Raw genomic sequence first — 16,229 nt, forward strand, 5'->3', positions numbered from 1 at the left:
GAAATTGCGAGGACTTTATCTTTTTTCTCATTGATACAAAATTGGTCTAAAGAGGCCTTGTCACGGTACAATAACTTGTAGCTGCCATAAAAAAATCTTGAAACCCTACTATATTTCTCCATGTAAACATAATCTTGAAAGGGACACACAACATTTTTTTCCATCTTGCAAGGTGTTGAACAATGTGCAACTTTCTGGGACGTCTTGCTTGCTCCGCGGTGGCTCAGTTGTAGAGCGTTCACCTCTGGTGCTTGGGACCCCGGGTTCGATCCCAGCCCCCGCCAAGTGAACTTTGTGGTGGACAAACACCGCGTGTGTAGGTTTTTCTCGGGGCTCTCCCGTTTCCTCCCACTTTCTTCATTCCACCATTTTCATTTATTACTCATCATCACAGTCTCCTTTAGACTAACCGGCATAATCGTGGGACGTAAAACTCAAAGATTTCATTCCTTTTTATTTTATTTTATTTTATTTTAATATATTTTTTATTTATTTATTTATTTTTGCTTCCTACCTGCTATCACTCTCCCGCTGACATAAAGTAAAAACCAGTTTCGCTGCTCCCTAAACAACGGATTCTTTTGCACGGGAAGGGGGAGTGCACCAAAATACATGTTTTTTAATGAGGAGGTCCTTTGTTTGTCCACTAGAGTGCAGTGTTGCGTGGGTGGTGATACCTTTCTTACTCTCAAGAAGTTGCAATATGTAAACAATAAAAAAGAAAGATCGGGTTGCAAGTTGTTTTTTTATGACAGCTGCAAGTTCTTCTAACGTGACGACAACCCAACTTAAGACTCTGAGGACATCAAAAATACAGATCAGGTGCGTCATCTACCGAACCTCCTTCTAACAAACACCAGGGTAAGAAGTATAAAACGGCATTTCCATTTTACATGAATCTTATAGCTGTGATAAAATAAATCTTGAAACTCTATAACATTTCTCCATGAAATCATAGACATACAACACTTCTTTCCATCTGGCAAGGAGTTCAAGCATGTGCAACTTTCTGGGTCGTCTTGCTTGCCACCACCCAGAAAGTGACAAGCAAGAAAGTGACAGCGGTCTCCCGCTGGCATAAAGAGAAAACTAGTTTCACCGCTTCCGAAACAACGGTATCTTTTGGACAGGGAGGGAAAGCGCGCCAAAATACACGTTTTTAATGAGGAGGTTCATTATTTGTCCACTAGAGTGCAGTGCTGCATGGGTGGAGATATCTTTCTTGCTTTCAGAAAGTTGAAATGTGTAAAGAGTAAATAGAAAGATCGGGTTGCAAGATTTTTTTATGACAGCTACAAGATTCATGTAAAATGGAAACCTACCTTAACATACAGCATATTTCTTCTGAAGGGGCATGATCCTATTGGGAGACGGGAAACTTGGTTTTGCTGACCGTTTGTGTATTGTTTTTTCGCTAAAGAAATAAAAGAAAAGAAAACACTTAAAGAATTATGATCTGAAGAAAAAAAATCCAATTGTGGTACAATGTCGGATTGCTGAAGGGAATAAATAACGTACCTAGATCACTTTTCATTCGTGATTTGACCATGTTACAATGTTTTAATCGCAACGCGTTAATAAAAGTATCCATGAACCAACAACCTTGAGCAAACTTTGTAAAACCCGTTGCTGATGTAAACCTGTCTATAGATAATTTAAAATAATCATTCCATATGTCGTGCCTAGGTCGTCATTTGAACTATCTGGATCTATTGGAAACTCGTAAAAATGCCTCATTTTTCCTGTTTTCCTGTACTAAGAGTGGTTTCTTTTATATACTACATTGATTTGTTTCCCACATATATGTCTGTGTATGTATGAATGTATATATGTATGTATGTATGTATGTATGTATGTATGTATGTATGTATGTATATATGTATGTGTGTGTGTGTGTATGTGGTGTGTATTGTGTGTGTGTGTGTGTGTGTGTGTGTGTGTGTAAGACACAGATCCATTAAAAATTTACCGATGATGACCACCTAATGCAGTATGACGACACCGACGGCATACAGTGGAGGCATGACCCATACGAGCTAGCCGGTGCTTCTAGAGCGATCGAAGATCTGCAACCACAACGATATGCTGTATATTGTCTAAAGAACCAAAACACGTACTAAGAATATAGGCTAGCATTCGTTTATGCATGTAATTTATCAAACCTTTCTTCTAGACGTTTTAGTATACCAAAAAAGTAAAAAAACAAATTCACATACAAAAGATATGATAGATAGCACTAACCCAATCATAAGAAGTACGAAAGAACCACTAATGTCTTTCAGAGACAATGGTTGAATAAGATTATGATTAACATTGGCCGAACGTTCATTCAGCATAGAATAACACATAGTATCTTCCCAATGCAACATTATACCTGATTCTTTAAGATTTCTCACCAATATATTAACTATTTCCACCAAAGGAGATCCCTTGTGAAAAATGTAACCAGAATACAAACCAACGAGTTTCTCACTCATAATATGAAGTTCTGGTATCATATTGGCATCGAGAAAGTCAACATTACTTAAATAATTAGATTGAAGCGCCTCTGACAAAAGTGCAATCTCTCGGTCGCTCACTAATTTGTTTAGTTCATCTTTATCTTCAATAAGTAGATATCTTTCACTTATAATTTTATGAGTTTCACTATGTTGTTCTTTCAATATTTGTATTCAGTACATTTCATCGGTTCCCCACTTCATTCCAGTGTTAATAAATTGTTCTAAAGTGTCTATTGGAGATTCGTACACAGGAATTGTTAAGAAAGATACAAGATTACAATTATAAGCTGTGATCAGCAACATAGAAGTTAAGAACATACATACTATCATATGTCTTATAACTACAATGTTATCCTTAGGAACTCCAATACCAACAAGTATTCTAAAACAACACAATAAACAGTAAAAGTATGACAGATAAGGGTTTCTTATTTTAATCAATAAATTATATAACACAGAAAACAAGTACAGATGGACGGAACAAAGAAATGTATATATTATAATAGCAAGCCAAACTTCTGGTTTCAAGGGAGATAGAATGGACCATAAATATTCTAAGGGCTTAGGAAATGGAGTCAGAAGTTTCATATCAGATTGTCCAGCTGGTACAGAGTAATCAAGATACTCTAAAACGGATACTGTAAGGAATTCAATTGGAATTGATAACTGAAAATTTAGACTTTGTAGTGCGCCAAAATAAGTACCGCTAGATTCATTATCTGATACATCCCCCCAGTCATTTATTACATGCACATCCCACGTAAAGTTGTGCTGTTTGGATAACTCCATCATTGTTTGGACATCTATTCCTTCGTATCCATCTGCTTTTACCACTGTGTATGGACTATATGGTGTCATCAACAAATTCATTGAAATACCTTTAAAATCAGCCAATCTGTTTGTTACAATATTCTGTTCAATTACTAGGTTTCCATCAGACCAACTACCTATTGTTTTATGTATATATGGTCGCAAATTGTTCTCAAAAGTATGAGTCAATATTACATACGAGTTGTGCTTAATTTGTGCTTCTGTGTGATCAAATTTTGGAGCTACAATATAAATATATGGATAAAACTGTATTAATTTACAATTCAGATACTGCTCAGAAAAGTCTTCGGTTGAATCAACAAGTACTATGTATTTTCTTACAATTCTCTGTATCGACAATTTGTCAGTTTTGTAAATAGTATATAATGTATTACATATATTAAAAGGTGGAAGGATAAATATAGAACAACCATGATTCATCGCTGCGAGGATATACCTAGATTCATCAGTGTCACCACTATACCACTTTGAAAGCCCGTTCTTAATGTGTATAAAAGGGATATACGTTTCATTGTGGTAGATTTCCACAAAATTCTGTACAGAATGTTCTATGTTAAAGGTAACAATGCAAGATTGATCATAAACTAAGTTGTTTAGTAGATCTTTCAGAAGATGAAGAAATTGAGGAGAGCTTTGAGGGTCAATGTCCAACAGCAACGCTGTACCTACTAAGCACCAAGACAAACTAAGAGACACGAAGTAACGAATCATTATTACTTGATTACTTTACAGTTTAAGAAATAAAATTTTATATACTATTTATTATTTACACATATGGAAAAAAATTTATACTCAATATCCCAGATCAACATCAGGATTACTTGTATTAGCAATGTTTGTTTTATGTTATACGCATATTTTTTTATGCTACAATTCTTTCCACAGAAGTACATTCCATTTAATTCGGCTTTACATTAGGAATTGTTACAAATAGACTCTCCAATTATGAAAGCAATTCAAAGAAATAAAACCTTTTATCACGTCACATTGAATCTCTATAGATGATAGGAGATAAAATCATGTTTCACGAAAAATTACGCGTAATTTTAATATCCTAAGATAATACTCTAACTTCAGTGTCAATTTTGGTAATATCTATTAAATAAAGACTGATATGGCGAATAAGGCAAGTTTAAAAGTTATCGCTAGTTCATGAAATAAATTTTACTTGTGTTATTCCTTAAAATGCAATAAACCACGCCTTCCAGTTGTTAAAGAATTAATTGAAGGTAATTAACGTATTTCCGTTATTAGTGTTTCAATCTAAATTTAAGAAGTCAATTTTAACCTTAATAGAACCATTAGTCATAATTTATTGGTATAGTAAATAGTCATTCAAAGTCGAAATAAAGATATATATATATACATATATAAGATATATATAAGATATATATAAGACATATATAAGATATATATATATATATATATATATATATATATATATATATATATATATATATATATATATATATATATATATATATATATATATATATATACAAATACTTCAACAAAGAAACACTCTTTCAAAAGTAATTCCCCCCCCCCAAAAAAAATTGTAAATTCTCACATAAAGTAATAGTAACTAGTTCTTATAGACTATTACCATGTTTCGAAAGATATTTCTAAATTGGTTTAATACTATGCTATAAAATACGTATTAATATAATAAACAACTTCTTCTTAACTACAATACGGCTATTTTCACTTCGTAACAAGTGATATCAATGTCCATATGACATGTGTTCAAAAACAAGTTCCTTTCGCTAAAAGCTTTACTCTTCATGTTCAAAGTAGTGGAGAGAAACAGCCAGTGATCCGAAACATTTCTGTCGTCCACTCCTAACAAAAGTAAATTTGGAACACACATGGTGTAGCCATCTTTTATAAGTAGCTACCGTTTATTGATTTGCGTTCACTATGTTGTTAAAACCTGCAACGAAATAATAAAATAAGAAATCAATTCAAAGATAATAACTTATTATACAATTATATTTTTATATGCATATCGTGTTTACTTATACAAAGTTTTGCTTTTTGATTGAGTAATTTGACAGAAGGTAAATTCTAACCTCCTCATTCTAACGTAGTTATGTGAGGGCAACATGGTCAACAGGTCAGGGTATAGTGGCTAGTTTCCTTACCATGTGTTTCAAAATACTCTCCATAGATTAAAAACTAGAACTGAAGGAAATATCCGCCAGAAATGTATACAATGTTTAAGGGGAAAAATTATATATCATATTTCACATCTCTCATCTTTCACAATTCACCACAAGAAGTCCATGGGGGTAAGACCTTGCGAACGGGGACATAACTGAATGGGATATGAAACACATAAAACGTACTTATGCTGCTTAACGTCAAGCGTGCTCCTGCCATTTTCTTATGTCACTAACCGTGCTGACAGTACCGACATCTATTGAGCGAGAAACCGTACTACAACATAATTTCAACTGAAAACAATTGACAGTACTGACATCTGTTGGGCGAAAAAACATACTACAATATACTTAAATATCAGAACGATTGTCAATGCCAGTATCCTAATACAGGATGACAAAGAGTGTATACATTTTTCTGGCGGATTATGTAGACTGGATAGAAAACTGAGAATTATGATTCTAACTTACATAAGAACATAGTAATTACCATTATTAGACCAGTTGCCATTTGCACAGACCAATTAATATGCATAAGGCATTCTGTAGATGTCGTCCTACACACAATATTCTGAGTTAAAGGGAGTGTGAAGAAATCAGATCCATTACAAAACGCTGCGTAATGTAGAATCGGAAAATGATGAAAAATGACTGATATACCATATAACCGTGTTTATATACACAAACCAAATACTATTCCTTTACTTACAATTTGAAACAAAGTCATTGAAGTTTCCAACATCACCAAAATTCAAACTCACCTTCCAAGTCATCACATATACAACTTGCAGTGAAAACTATTTATACATTATAAACATGTTTCACAAGATGAGAATAAATACAACGTGATTGAACAGTCGTTACACTGAGAAAATTGTTTCTTATCTGAGTGAAAAGTTACATGGAAACTCAGTTGCTAGTAGCCCAATTTCTGTTGAAACTACTCTTCTTTGTTACTAGTAACCCAGCAATACTCGACTAAACCATACTCTACTCTTTTAACTTATTTCTGGGCTACTAGTTACCGGGAAAATTGGCCCAAAAAAAAAAACAACCAATTCACTCTGTTACGTTAAATCCGAAGAATGTCACTTCTTACTTTCTTTCAGTAATAATAGCACTTTGATCTCGGTAATTGCGTATCGTGCTTGATAAATGCCGAATACTTGGGTTATTTTAGACAATCATATCGGCTAATTTAACCCTCTTCTTCGATTGCAGTAACCGTCGCAACGGTAAATTTTTACATCCTGCGAGCCTTTTTTAAATATTGCTGTTCTTAATGACCTTCTCGGTTCCTTTAAACAAGTCTCGCTGTAAAACTAACGATCCATAAGTGATGCGATGTGAGAATGCACTGGAGAGTATTTGCGTCATTGATGAACATTCTGAATGTCATCTATGCTGGTATAGTGGCTAGCATGTTCAACTTTGGTGTACCTGGTCCTGGGTTCGATTCCCGGTGGAAGAAATTATATGTCAGTTTAAATGTCCTTGATATTTTTGTGTTCTATGTGTTAAGTAGAAGATTGTAAAAGAGTGAAAGGAAGAAAATTAGGTAAATCAAGTAACTGAGAAACAGTTGGTTAATCAATTAAGTTCCAATAAAAATATATAGCCAAGTATGTTAAGGCGTTATCCTATTGATCCATGGATCAATGATTTGAATTTTCTTTACTCTTTTTAATGTTTTCTCTTAGTTTTCTTAATGATATGTAATTGATTAAATCTGCTGACCAAACAGGGTTATTTTTACATATCACTTTGCCTACACTAAATAATATACTCGGTTAAATTAGCCGAGCACGGAAGGTCACTTTTACCAATTCCATTTGCTACATTAAACAGTTCTGCACGGTTATCTTTACCTCCTACGTACTCGGTTAATTAATCCCTCGGTTGAATTAGTCAAGTGCTTGATTAAATGAATGAAGATCAATTAGCCAAGTAGTACTTGGTTGCAGGGACTAAGAGACTGCAGTGTTATATGTTGACAAAGCAACTCGGTTACTGGCATCTGAATTTTGCCAAAGTTAACCCTGTAAATTTTCTCAGTGTATACATTTATGGTTAAAAATAAACTTTTACCTCTTTTACCCCTTATCACTAACAACTTGATGCTATACATATAGATTTTATAATGTAGCAAGCCCTGCTAACCTTTAATACACATCCATATACCCTTACTCCTTGAACCAGTTTCTGAGCTTCCTCAATATTTTGAAAATAATTAATGTCATATATATAAGGATTATTCATTTAATTTCCGAATTTCTTTTAGTACTAACTGTAGCTTAAAATTTTCAGTGCACGTACTTGTGGCAACATCTGATGATGTCACAGCATTTTTGATCACCTGAGCACAGGCGGTGAGATATGATCGCGTGCAGTGTGTTGCGTTGTGAGATACGTATCGAGTTGTGAAATAGGCAATCGCAATCGAAAGGAACAGTGAATCTATGTTAAATTTCGTTTTAAACTTGAAAGAACAACAACTACTGAGACGTACAAAATGTTGCAAGCACCATTTAATGACCTACTGATGCAACGTTTGTCGGTGAAAATTGTGTTGAGGATTATAACACGGTACCATAATTAAATTCGTGTTACCATCAACAAGGAATAGGAGGAAGCAGCCGCCTATGATTTAACATTCTAGCGAGTGTGATCACAGAGGATGAATAATGGATTTACGTAGACGACACCAAAACCAAGGTAATGTTATGGGACGCTAAACTTCAAAGGAACAAACCAACCACGGTAATGTAGTCACAGTGGAAAGAACAAACCAACCACGGTAATGTCGTTGCAGTGGAAATCACCTGGATGCTTTAGATCCAGAAAGGCTGGACAAGGCCGTATCACTACACAGATTGATTTTTAACAATACAGACAATCGGTGGTTAGGACAAAACCAGAGGTGATTTCATAAGTTCAGGACACAGCTTAAGCTTTATAATAATTTTCCATTGCCTTAAGCTCAAAATATCAAATAGGGACGCTTTGTGTCAAAATGTTTGTACACCTGTAAAAATAGTGCTTATTTAACAAGGCTTAGTAAAAATATATCAGTGTTAATTTTAAGTAAATGTTTGTATCTTAATTTTCAGTCTGTAAAAAAAAACACTGAGTTTACAGTATATCACGTTGCTTTTTATATAATGTATTAAGGTAACTCTTAAAACTACTTAAAACCACAAAGTCCATTGATTTTATACTTTCATAATAATAACTCATCTACATTACATATTTTTGTGCGCACTGACCATTCGACCTGTTTTGCAGAACATGATTTCAAAAACCTGGATGGGTACTGAGCTCGAGATGTTTTCAAACAAAAGTCAGATATTTTCATATTTCGAATATTGTATATGTATATATTTAACAGATGAAAAAATTCGCCGCATACATTTGATTTCCATGTTGTCCAAATCTATTGCAGGCCAAGTAGACCTTTGCGTAAGGGACTACGTACGGGAAGTGGGGGCATAATGACCCCCTGGGGCAAGATGGTCACCCCGGTATATAGCGGGGTTAATCTGGTGACAGAGAATTGGTACTACTGCACATGCCGTAGTTAGTGTGGCGTGAAGTGTTTAGAAAGGGAGATGTCGCTATCTTCAATAGCGTGTGAAATAAGCGGAGAAAACTATTTTCATGGTTAGTCGATATAAGGTATGTAGTGAATATTCTACCTCTTCCTGAAGAAAGTAATTACTTGAATAAAACATGGTACACACATAGATAGTAAGAAAGGTTTGGCCATCAAACAATCATGCATGATTTCCTTGTGGAAGATAGTGGATAGCAGATAAAGGGTTTTTGAAAGTTATATCGGGATTGGGGCATAATGGCAACTTAAAATTGTACAGGGGACCAAAATACCCCGTGACGAATTGAGCTGGGTACCATATTAACCCGTGAATAGTATGAAGGTCAGTGTTGCCTGTGATCGAGCGTGTGTTCTTGTTTGTCATCTGTTGGCATGTTAGAGATCTAGTCTCGAATTTTTTTTGATAGCCCCTCTATTCCACTTTGCATTTTCTTTTTCATTTAGATTTATTTTAGTATTATTTTCGTTTTTATAGTTTTCCCCTCATTGTTTTATAGTTGTACAACTAGTTGTTTCATTAACATTTTCAATGTTATAAGGAAACTAGCATTTTCTTATCGAAACAGAATGTTGATTAATATGTATATGCTCCAAAGATGGGGCCATTTTACCCAAGGGTAAGACGGTCATTCACAATAGGTCAATTTATTTGCACATACAACTTGTTGGTAAAACTTTCACGCCTTACACCTCTTCACATTTGTAGAAGAAAGAATAAAGCATATTGTACTAAAAAAATCATCGACTTTCCATTCATAGCAACGTTGCTATTTCAATTTCAACTTTAAGGTATCCATTATGCCCCACCTCCCTTATTTTTTATAAATATTTTCTTTACTTCTCCTATCTTTCTTTACTTCTCCTATCGTTTATTTAATATTTAAATTTTATGCCTTCATTAATAATATTAGCTAGATACAAAAAAAATAGTCACTTGTTATATTTCCATACTTGATAGTACGTACCAATCCATCTTTAGTTTTTTTTTATTATTTTGTAATGTTTTTAATGTGTCCTTCCCATATTCTTCACAACAACTCAGGTATTTTAACATCGTTACTTTTTAGATTGCGTAATGAGGTTCACATAATCTGCAAACCTATTCTATTTCTTTTCTCTACTCCGACCAAAATATTTTCTTCCTCAGGTAAACCTTTCTTCATTATTTCTTCTAAATGGATATTACATAACGATGGGAGGGAATATCTTTGTCGGATTTCACCTTCCAATCTTCTTAAGCATACTCAAGAATACTTATCAACCTGTCAAGAATCTTTTATGAATCAATAATAAAAGCTAAATACACTGTTTTCCCGTTTCTGTAAACATTTCACTAATTACTGTTAATAAGACATTTCTGTATATGTTCCTCTCCTGAACACAAACCGATTCTCCTATTTGTTTGTCCTTTCGTACAAATTTCTAATTATTATTTCATATATATATTTTGCTAAATCTGAGATGAAATTAATTGGTTTGTGATTCAAGAAAGACGGAAGTAATTCAACTTTCTCTTTAACATGAAAAATTCTTGTAAATTATCTCCTGTTATTCCTGGGATATAGCATAAGTCGTACAATATTAAATACCGTACCGGTATCCTAGCTTGTGTATGTTACACTGTATTTTTTGCCTGGAATTCAGAAGATATCCCACTGTAAAAGCCGCAACTAGCCTATAAATTACTTTTAAATCTTAGCTACGTGAAAACACCATTAGAAGATCATCCTTCATTGGAAAGATTAACAACCCTGTTAACTTGTCCTATTTAATTGAATAGCAGAAAACTTTCATCCAACAACAATGATGACTCATACGTCAAGTACACATGTAGCAGGAAATGCTGCAGTGATGCCAGGTGATACTTCAATTTAATTCAATGCCAGACAGCATTAACACAACATGCTTCAAGTACAAACTGCAGCAATCCATTAAACGACGGAACACTGCAACACTCGAGTAGTTCGGAATGATAGTTTAGTGCGAAGGGTAGTTATAACAATGTAAAATTAAAGGAATCAATTTCAAAAGAAAATAATATTTTTTATGGTAATTAAATAGAAACAAACAACAATTAACAAACTCCTCTTGAAATTTAGGTTTCGTATTTTAAGTAGTGCTTTCTCAATACAGATCTTCAGATGGCGGCTAAAGGTCCTTCTTATAATTTCGAAGTTAAAATTTTGATTGATTATTGACACTAATTAGGTTATGAATATCCAAACAATACACTCTGTAAAGAAAAAATAGCGACACCTCAATTCTTAAACTAACTTACACAGAAAACCATAGTTGCAGCCCGTTAGAGGAGGAATAGAAGGAAATGAAGAGTGGGATAGTTAAATTGTGTTATCTGTGACACCTGTGGTGTAGGACATCGCTTGTCAATTGTTTGTGTATCACTAGTATTTTCGATAGATGGCACTGAGTGCGTCTCGTAAATTATTGTAGTAAGAATTCTGCATTGCATTTGTAATGTGTAGGCTGAGGTAAATAGCATTTTATGATTGTTCTTTGCTTTCTCATTGTTTGGACAGTGTGTCAAGTGGCAAATTTTTTGTTGTGCAGTGTTGTTTGTGTGTGATATTGTTGCTACATGTGGACTGTAAACAAATAAAATGGGTAAGAAATGTGAGTTGTGGCAAATCTCTAAAAGAATAGATGGAATTCTGAAAATCCATCATTCTACGGCAGGAAGAGTAATTCACAAGTGCAAACAGCATAACAAATCGTCCCTTCGTCAACAGTGTGAAAGAAAAAAGAAAGCATCACCCAGAGCAGATTGCTAAATGAAATCAATAGCACAGCAGATTTAATGAGTGATTTCCCAAAAAATCGCTTTTGTAGTTTGACATGATCTTGGAACTGCAGTTACTTGTACAACTGTATTGTCTTGACTGTATGAAGAGGATATTACAAAGAAAAAACCGCGTAGAAAGTCGAAACTGACAAAACACAGAGGACTTCAACATGTAGTTTTGTGAGTCGATATACAACTTGGACTTATGACAACTGAAAGCATGTCGTTTTCTTCATTGAAAAGAAGTTTAGAATAGTGGGAAACGATAGTGGTGTGAAGTTGTGGATACGAACAAGCAAGGAACTTGACAAGGATTTTGTTTAAGAGATTCAAATATTCAGTTATTGAGTGATGATATGGGCATGGTTCACCGTTAAAGACGTCAGAACGACGGATATATGTGAAGGATCGTTTGATGCACGAAAATATCATCAAATTCTGGCACGTAAAGTTCTTACAACAGCTAAAGATGACTTTTCTGAAGAAGATATGGACTACTTCCTTTCCCAGGACGATAATGCTTCATGTCACCGAGCCAAAATTGTTAATACGTGGTTCAAGAATATGACTATTTAGAGACTCATGTGGCCTACAAACTCACCCGACATGAATCCAGTTGAAAATTTGTGGATCAATATGAGTAGAAATTTCAATAGACAACTATCTCAAATAGAATGGAATTCAAGGAACAGATAATCCGGGTGTTATTCCGTGATATCGAGGTTGCATTTTGCAATAGCTTTGTTACCAATGCGGGAAGCCCATGGTGCACATACAAAATACTAGTTTGGTGTATCGTACTTCTCGATGTTTGCACACAATATGTCTTACCCTAAAGAAATTCCATTTCTTGTTTTCTGCTATTGTTGTTGATCTTTTTCAGTTTTATGAATTACTCTTCCTACAAACGATTTTGCTCAAAACACACATAGCTACTTATATATGCATATAAATTCAACAAATTCATGTCAAAAGCCTGAAACTCTGGCGCAAGTATTAAGAATGAACTGCTCATTAGGAATATGCCTTGTAATATTATCAGGAATTCATGTAAAAATTCATATTGATTAAAGTATGTTGAGAAAACCATATTAGAGCAAGTGTCGCTATTTTTTCTTTACAGAGTGTATGTCAATTTTAATACTATTTCAGGCTTATAGAGCCTATCTTTTAACCATGTCTAATATTGGCAAAACTCAGGAAAATCTCCAATCAATTTAAAATATTAAATTTTATTAAGTATACATATATTATACTTCTAAACCCCTTTCATTGTAAGTCCAAATATATTTACACTCATGCCCTATCCAGGGGGATCTAGGAGGCCGTGCCCCCCTAAATTTTTACTGCCCCCCCTAAAATTTTCACGGTAGGCTTGCAAATGAACTATAATATGGTGATAAACTATAATATGGTGATAGTTCGATTTGTCCCCCCCCCTGCAGTTTTGGGCTAGCTACCGCCCTGTTTATACCATCATCTCTGCCCACCACAAAGCATCACTTTAGAAAATGTTCTATTTAACAAATTGAGAATAAGGTTTAATAGGTATATATATATATATTCCTATCAGGATATACGTATATAGATCCATTACCTGATCAAAATGCAAGGCACAATAGGCAGTTACGAATCTCGTGAATAAACTACTTTATGGCAGCATAATAGATGTACAATCATAGCTACACCCAATGTTTCCATCTCACTCTCTGACAAATAATTTCAATGTTCCAGAAAACTTTTTTTTCTTCAATCAGTTATTTTACAGTACTAAGTAATGCTGCGATGTTGCTGGATTTACGTGCTTATCATTATCGTCTATAGCTCGCAGCTCGTACTTTTTATTATAAGTGTGCACTTATGTAGAAGCGATGATACGGTAAATTGTGATAGATGTATGTGTGATTATATCTTGTAACCATAATTCACCAAGGTTTCTGTTTACCTCCTAATCATTCCCCATTCTTTCCATAAAACCCGCTTGAGGTCTCTTTTATTGGAGATATGGTGTTTGAGAAATAGTTCTTCGAGAATATGCCTCACATTCTCGACGAGATTCATGGCAGGTTATTGGGGAGGTATTGACATCCAGTGTGACGTATTGTATAAAAAAATATGGTTTTGTTTTCAGAGCTATATATTTCGGTCATTGTCCACAGTGAAAATATAGTTACCGGAAAGATATGAGCCTTGAAATGATGATGTAGCACGTGTAATCCATGGTACCATCAATGTAACATAGATCCTTAACACCATTAGGACTCATACATCCCCACACCATTACTGATCACCCACCATCTATTTCATGGTGTTTTTGTCTTCATACCATAACACGCCCATCGAACTTGAAGATATTGAATTTTCTTTCATCAGTGAACCTTCTGCCACCTTCTGCAAAAACTCATGGGTGTTGTTTCGAATTCTTTTTCTCATAGGCCAGTCGTTTTCTTCTGTTCGTCTTTGATAAACGGTTATTGACAGGCCTTACAACCATTGTACTCATCTTCTTAAAGTACATTTCTTATTATTTGTGGTTCACATGACTCCCTATTTTTCTTACCACTTAATCTCTAATGATTGGAAGACTCAATCTTGTTTTTCTTTTTTTTTTTCCCTTAACTTTCCTTACTGTGTTGTGTTATTCTGCCAACGTCAGGACTACCACTTCTTCCTTTAGTTTTCACACCTATTTGTTTTTCGAATCTGTATGTGATGCTCTTCACTGTGTTTCGGTTCGGTTTAATTAGTATTCCGCTTATTTCTTTAAATGGTTATCCCTGTTGGTTTCATTTCACTGCTATTTTCTTTCTTCTTCGACTGTTTCCTTATCTTTTGTCCCAGTTTGCTGCCGATTGTACCTCCAAAATGATACCTATCATACAGCAACAGGCACAGCTCTACATTGTCCCGAGCACAATTACATTCACAACGGGCTAAGAAATCTCTCTACTATGGATGTGTTTCGATGCGTTTTGCTACCTTGTTGAATGCTTTTTAAACGTTATTTTCGACATGTTTTTCGAAGGCCCTGCTTCTTTTCATTTTCTTTTCTATGAACAGATGTGTTTGGACTTCGTGTTCGTCCTTTGAATTCCTTTCGTTTATCTATGCTGTTTTCACACGTTTATTCTGTAGCTATCAAAAGTTGAATATTTTTTTGTGTCATTGTACTTACTTATTTACGGAAACACGCACGTAGTATACTGCATATGCGTTCTATGTTACGTACTCAAGTCAAGATATGTTGTTTTAACATTAGAGTATATAGGCTAAAATCAATTTGATATTAACGCTGTTGTATCTCATGATTAGACTTCGGATCGATATGCACTAAAAACCGGCAAAATATGCATGCAAATATGAGCTAAAAATCACGAAAAATGCACTGAAAATATGCAAATATGCACTAAAAAGGATAAATATGCACCAGTCAAAAGCTAGAAATAAATGAGAAATTTTATTATCTTTAGAGAAAACAAGTTGTAGATATTACTTGAACTACATATACTTGGTGTACAACTATGATGCATTCATGCCACAATAGACAACTATGTAGTTTTCGGTATTTTCTGGCAAAAGCGTGCATTTGTCATTCAAAACATTACTGTACATTGAAAATGTTCCTTCCGTGTCACGGGTCGTTAAGGGATAATATTTCAAAGAAGCAGTGTTACTTGCCGATAAATCTGTAATTCGTGCTTCGTTGTTCCCAGGAACACTTTATTTGCATTAGACAAGAATTTTATGCCAGGATTTTTCACGTCTATTGAATGTGCTTTTCGAAAAAAATATTTGTCCGATTGGTTTCGGCAGAGCCTGTTTCGTTATTCAACCAAACAGCTCAAATGCACTACAAAGTTCTAATCATCTCTCCTCTCATCTCGTGATGATCTTTGAAATTGAACTGAAATGTGTATTCATTTCAGTTCAGTGTGAACTGAAATGTGTAAAAACGCAAGTTCGCTTTTAATGTTTTCAACTCCCAAATATCCACGGCTTCTTGTATACATTTGGTTTCTTCGGGCTAAAACAGCTCAGTATGTGAAATCAAAATACATCTACCCCCATGTATATATATATATATATATATATATATATATATATATATATATATATATATATATATATATATATATATATATATATATATATATATATATATATATATATATATATAAAGATTAGAATGCGCCAAGTATCTGTGCATAAAGAATAAATATACTCAGAGAAGTAAATAAACATTTCTGACATAAGCATATAGTAAAACCTGACTAGCGAAATTGAACAGGACTTGTAAAAATTTCCCTTAAAGGTTTTAAAGT

The 16,229-nt window shown here is 34.3% G+C and overlaps 1 protein-coding gene across 1 annotated transcript in view; it reads right to left on the minus strand.

Annotated features, from left to right (window-relative positions):
• Nucleotides 1–2,672: 2,672 nt before the first annotated feature.
• LOC145679057 (glutamate [NMDA] receptor subunit 1-like) overlaps nt 2,673–16,229 on the minus strand; it is an 87,930-nt gene continuing 74,373 nt past the window's right edge. Inside the window, exon 4 of the mRNA XM_081749655.1 lies at nt 2,673–2,883. Coding sequence (XP_081605781.1) covers nt 2,673–2,883 — 211 coding nt within the window. The remainder of the gene's footprint in view (nt 2,884–16,229) is intronic.

This window comes from Thermobia domestica, chromosome 2 (assembly GCF_964235325.1).
Source record: "Thermobia domestica chromosome 2, izTheDome1.hap1.1, whole genome shotgun sequence".
Classification (NCBI taxonomy): domain Eukaryota; kingdom Metazoa; phylum Arthropoda; class Insecta; order Zygentoma; family Lepismatidae; genus Thermobia; species Thermobia domestica.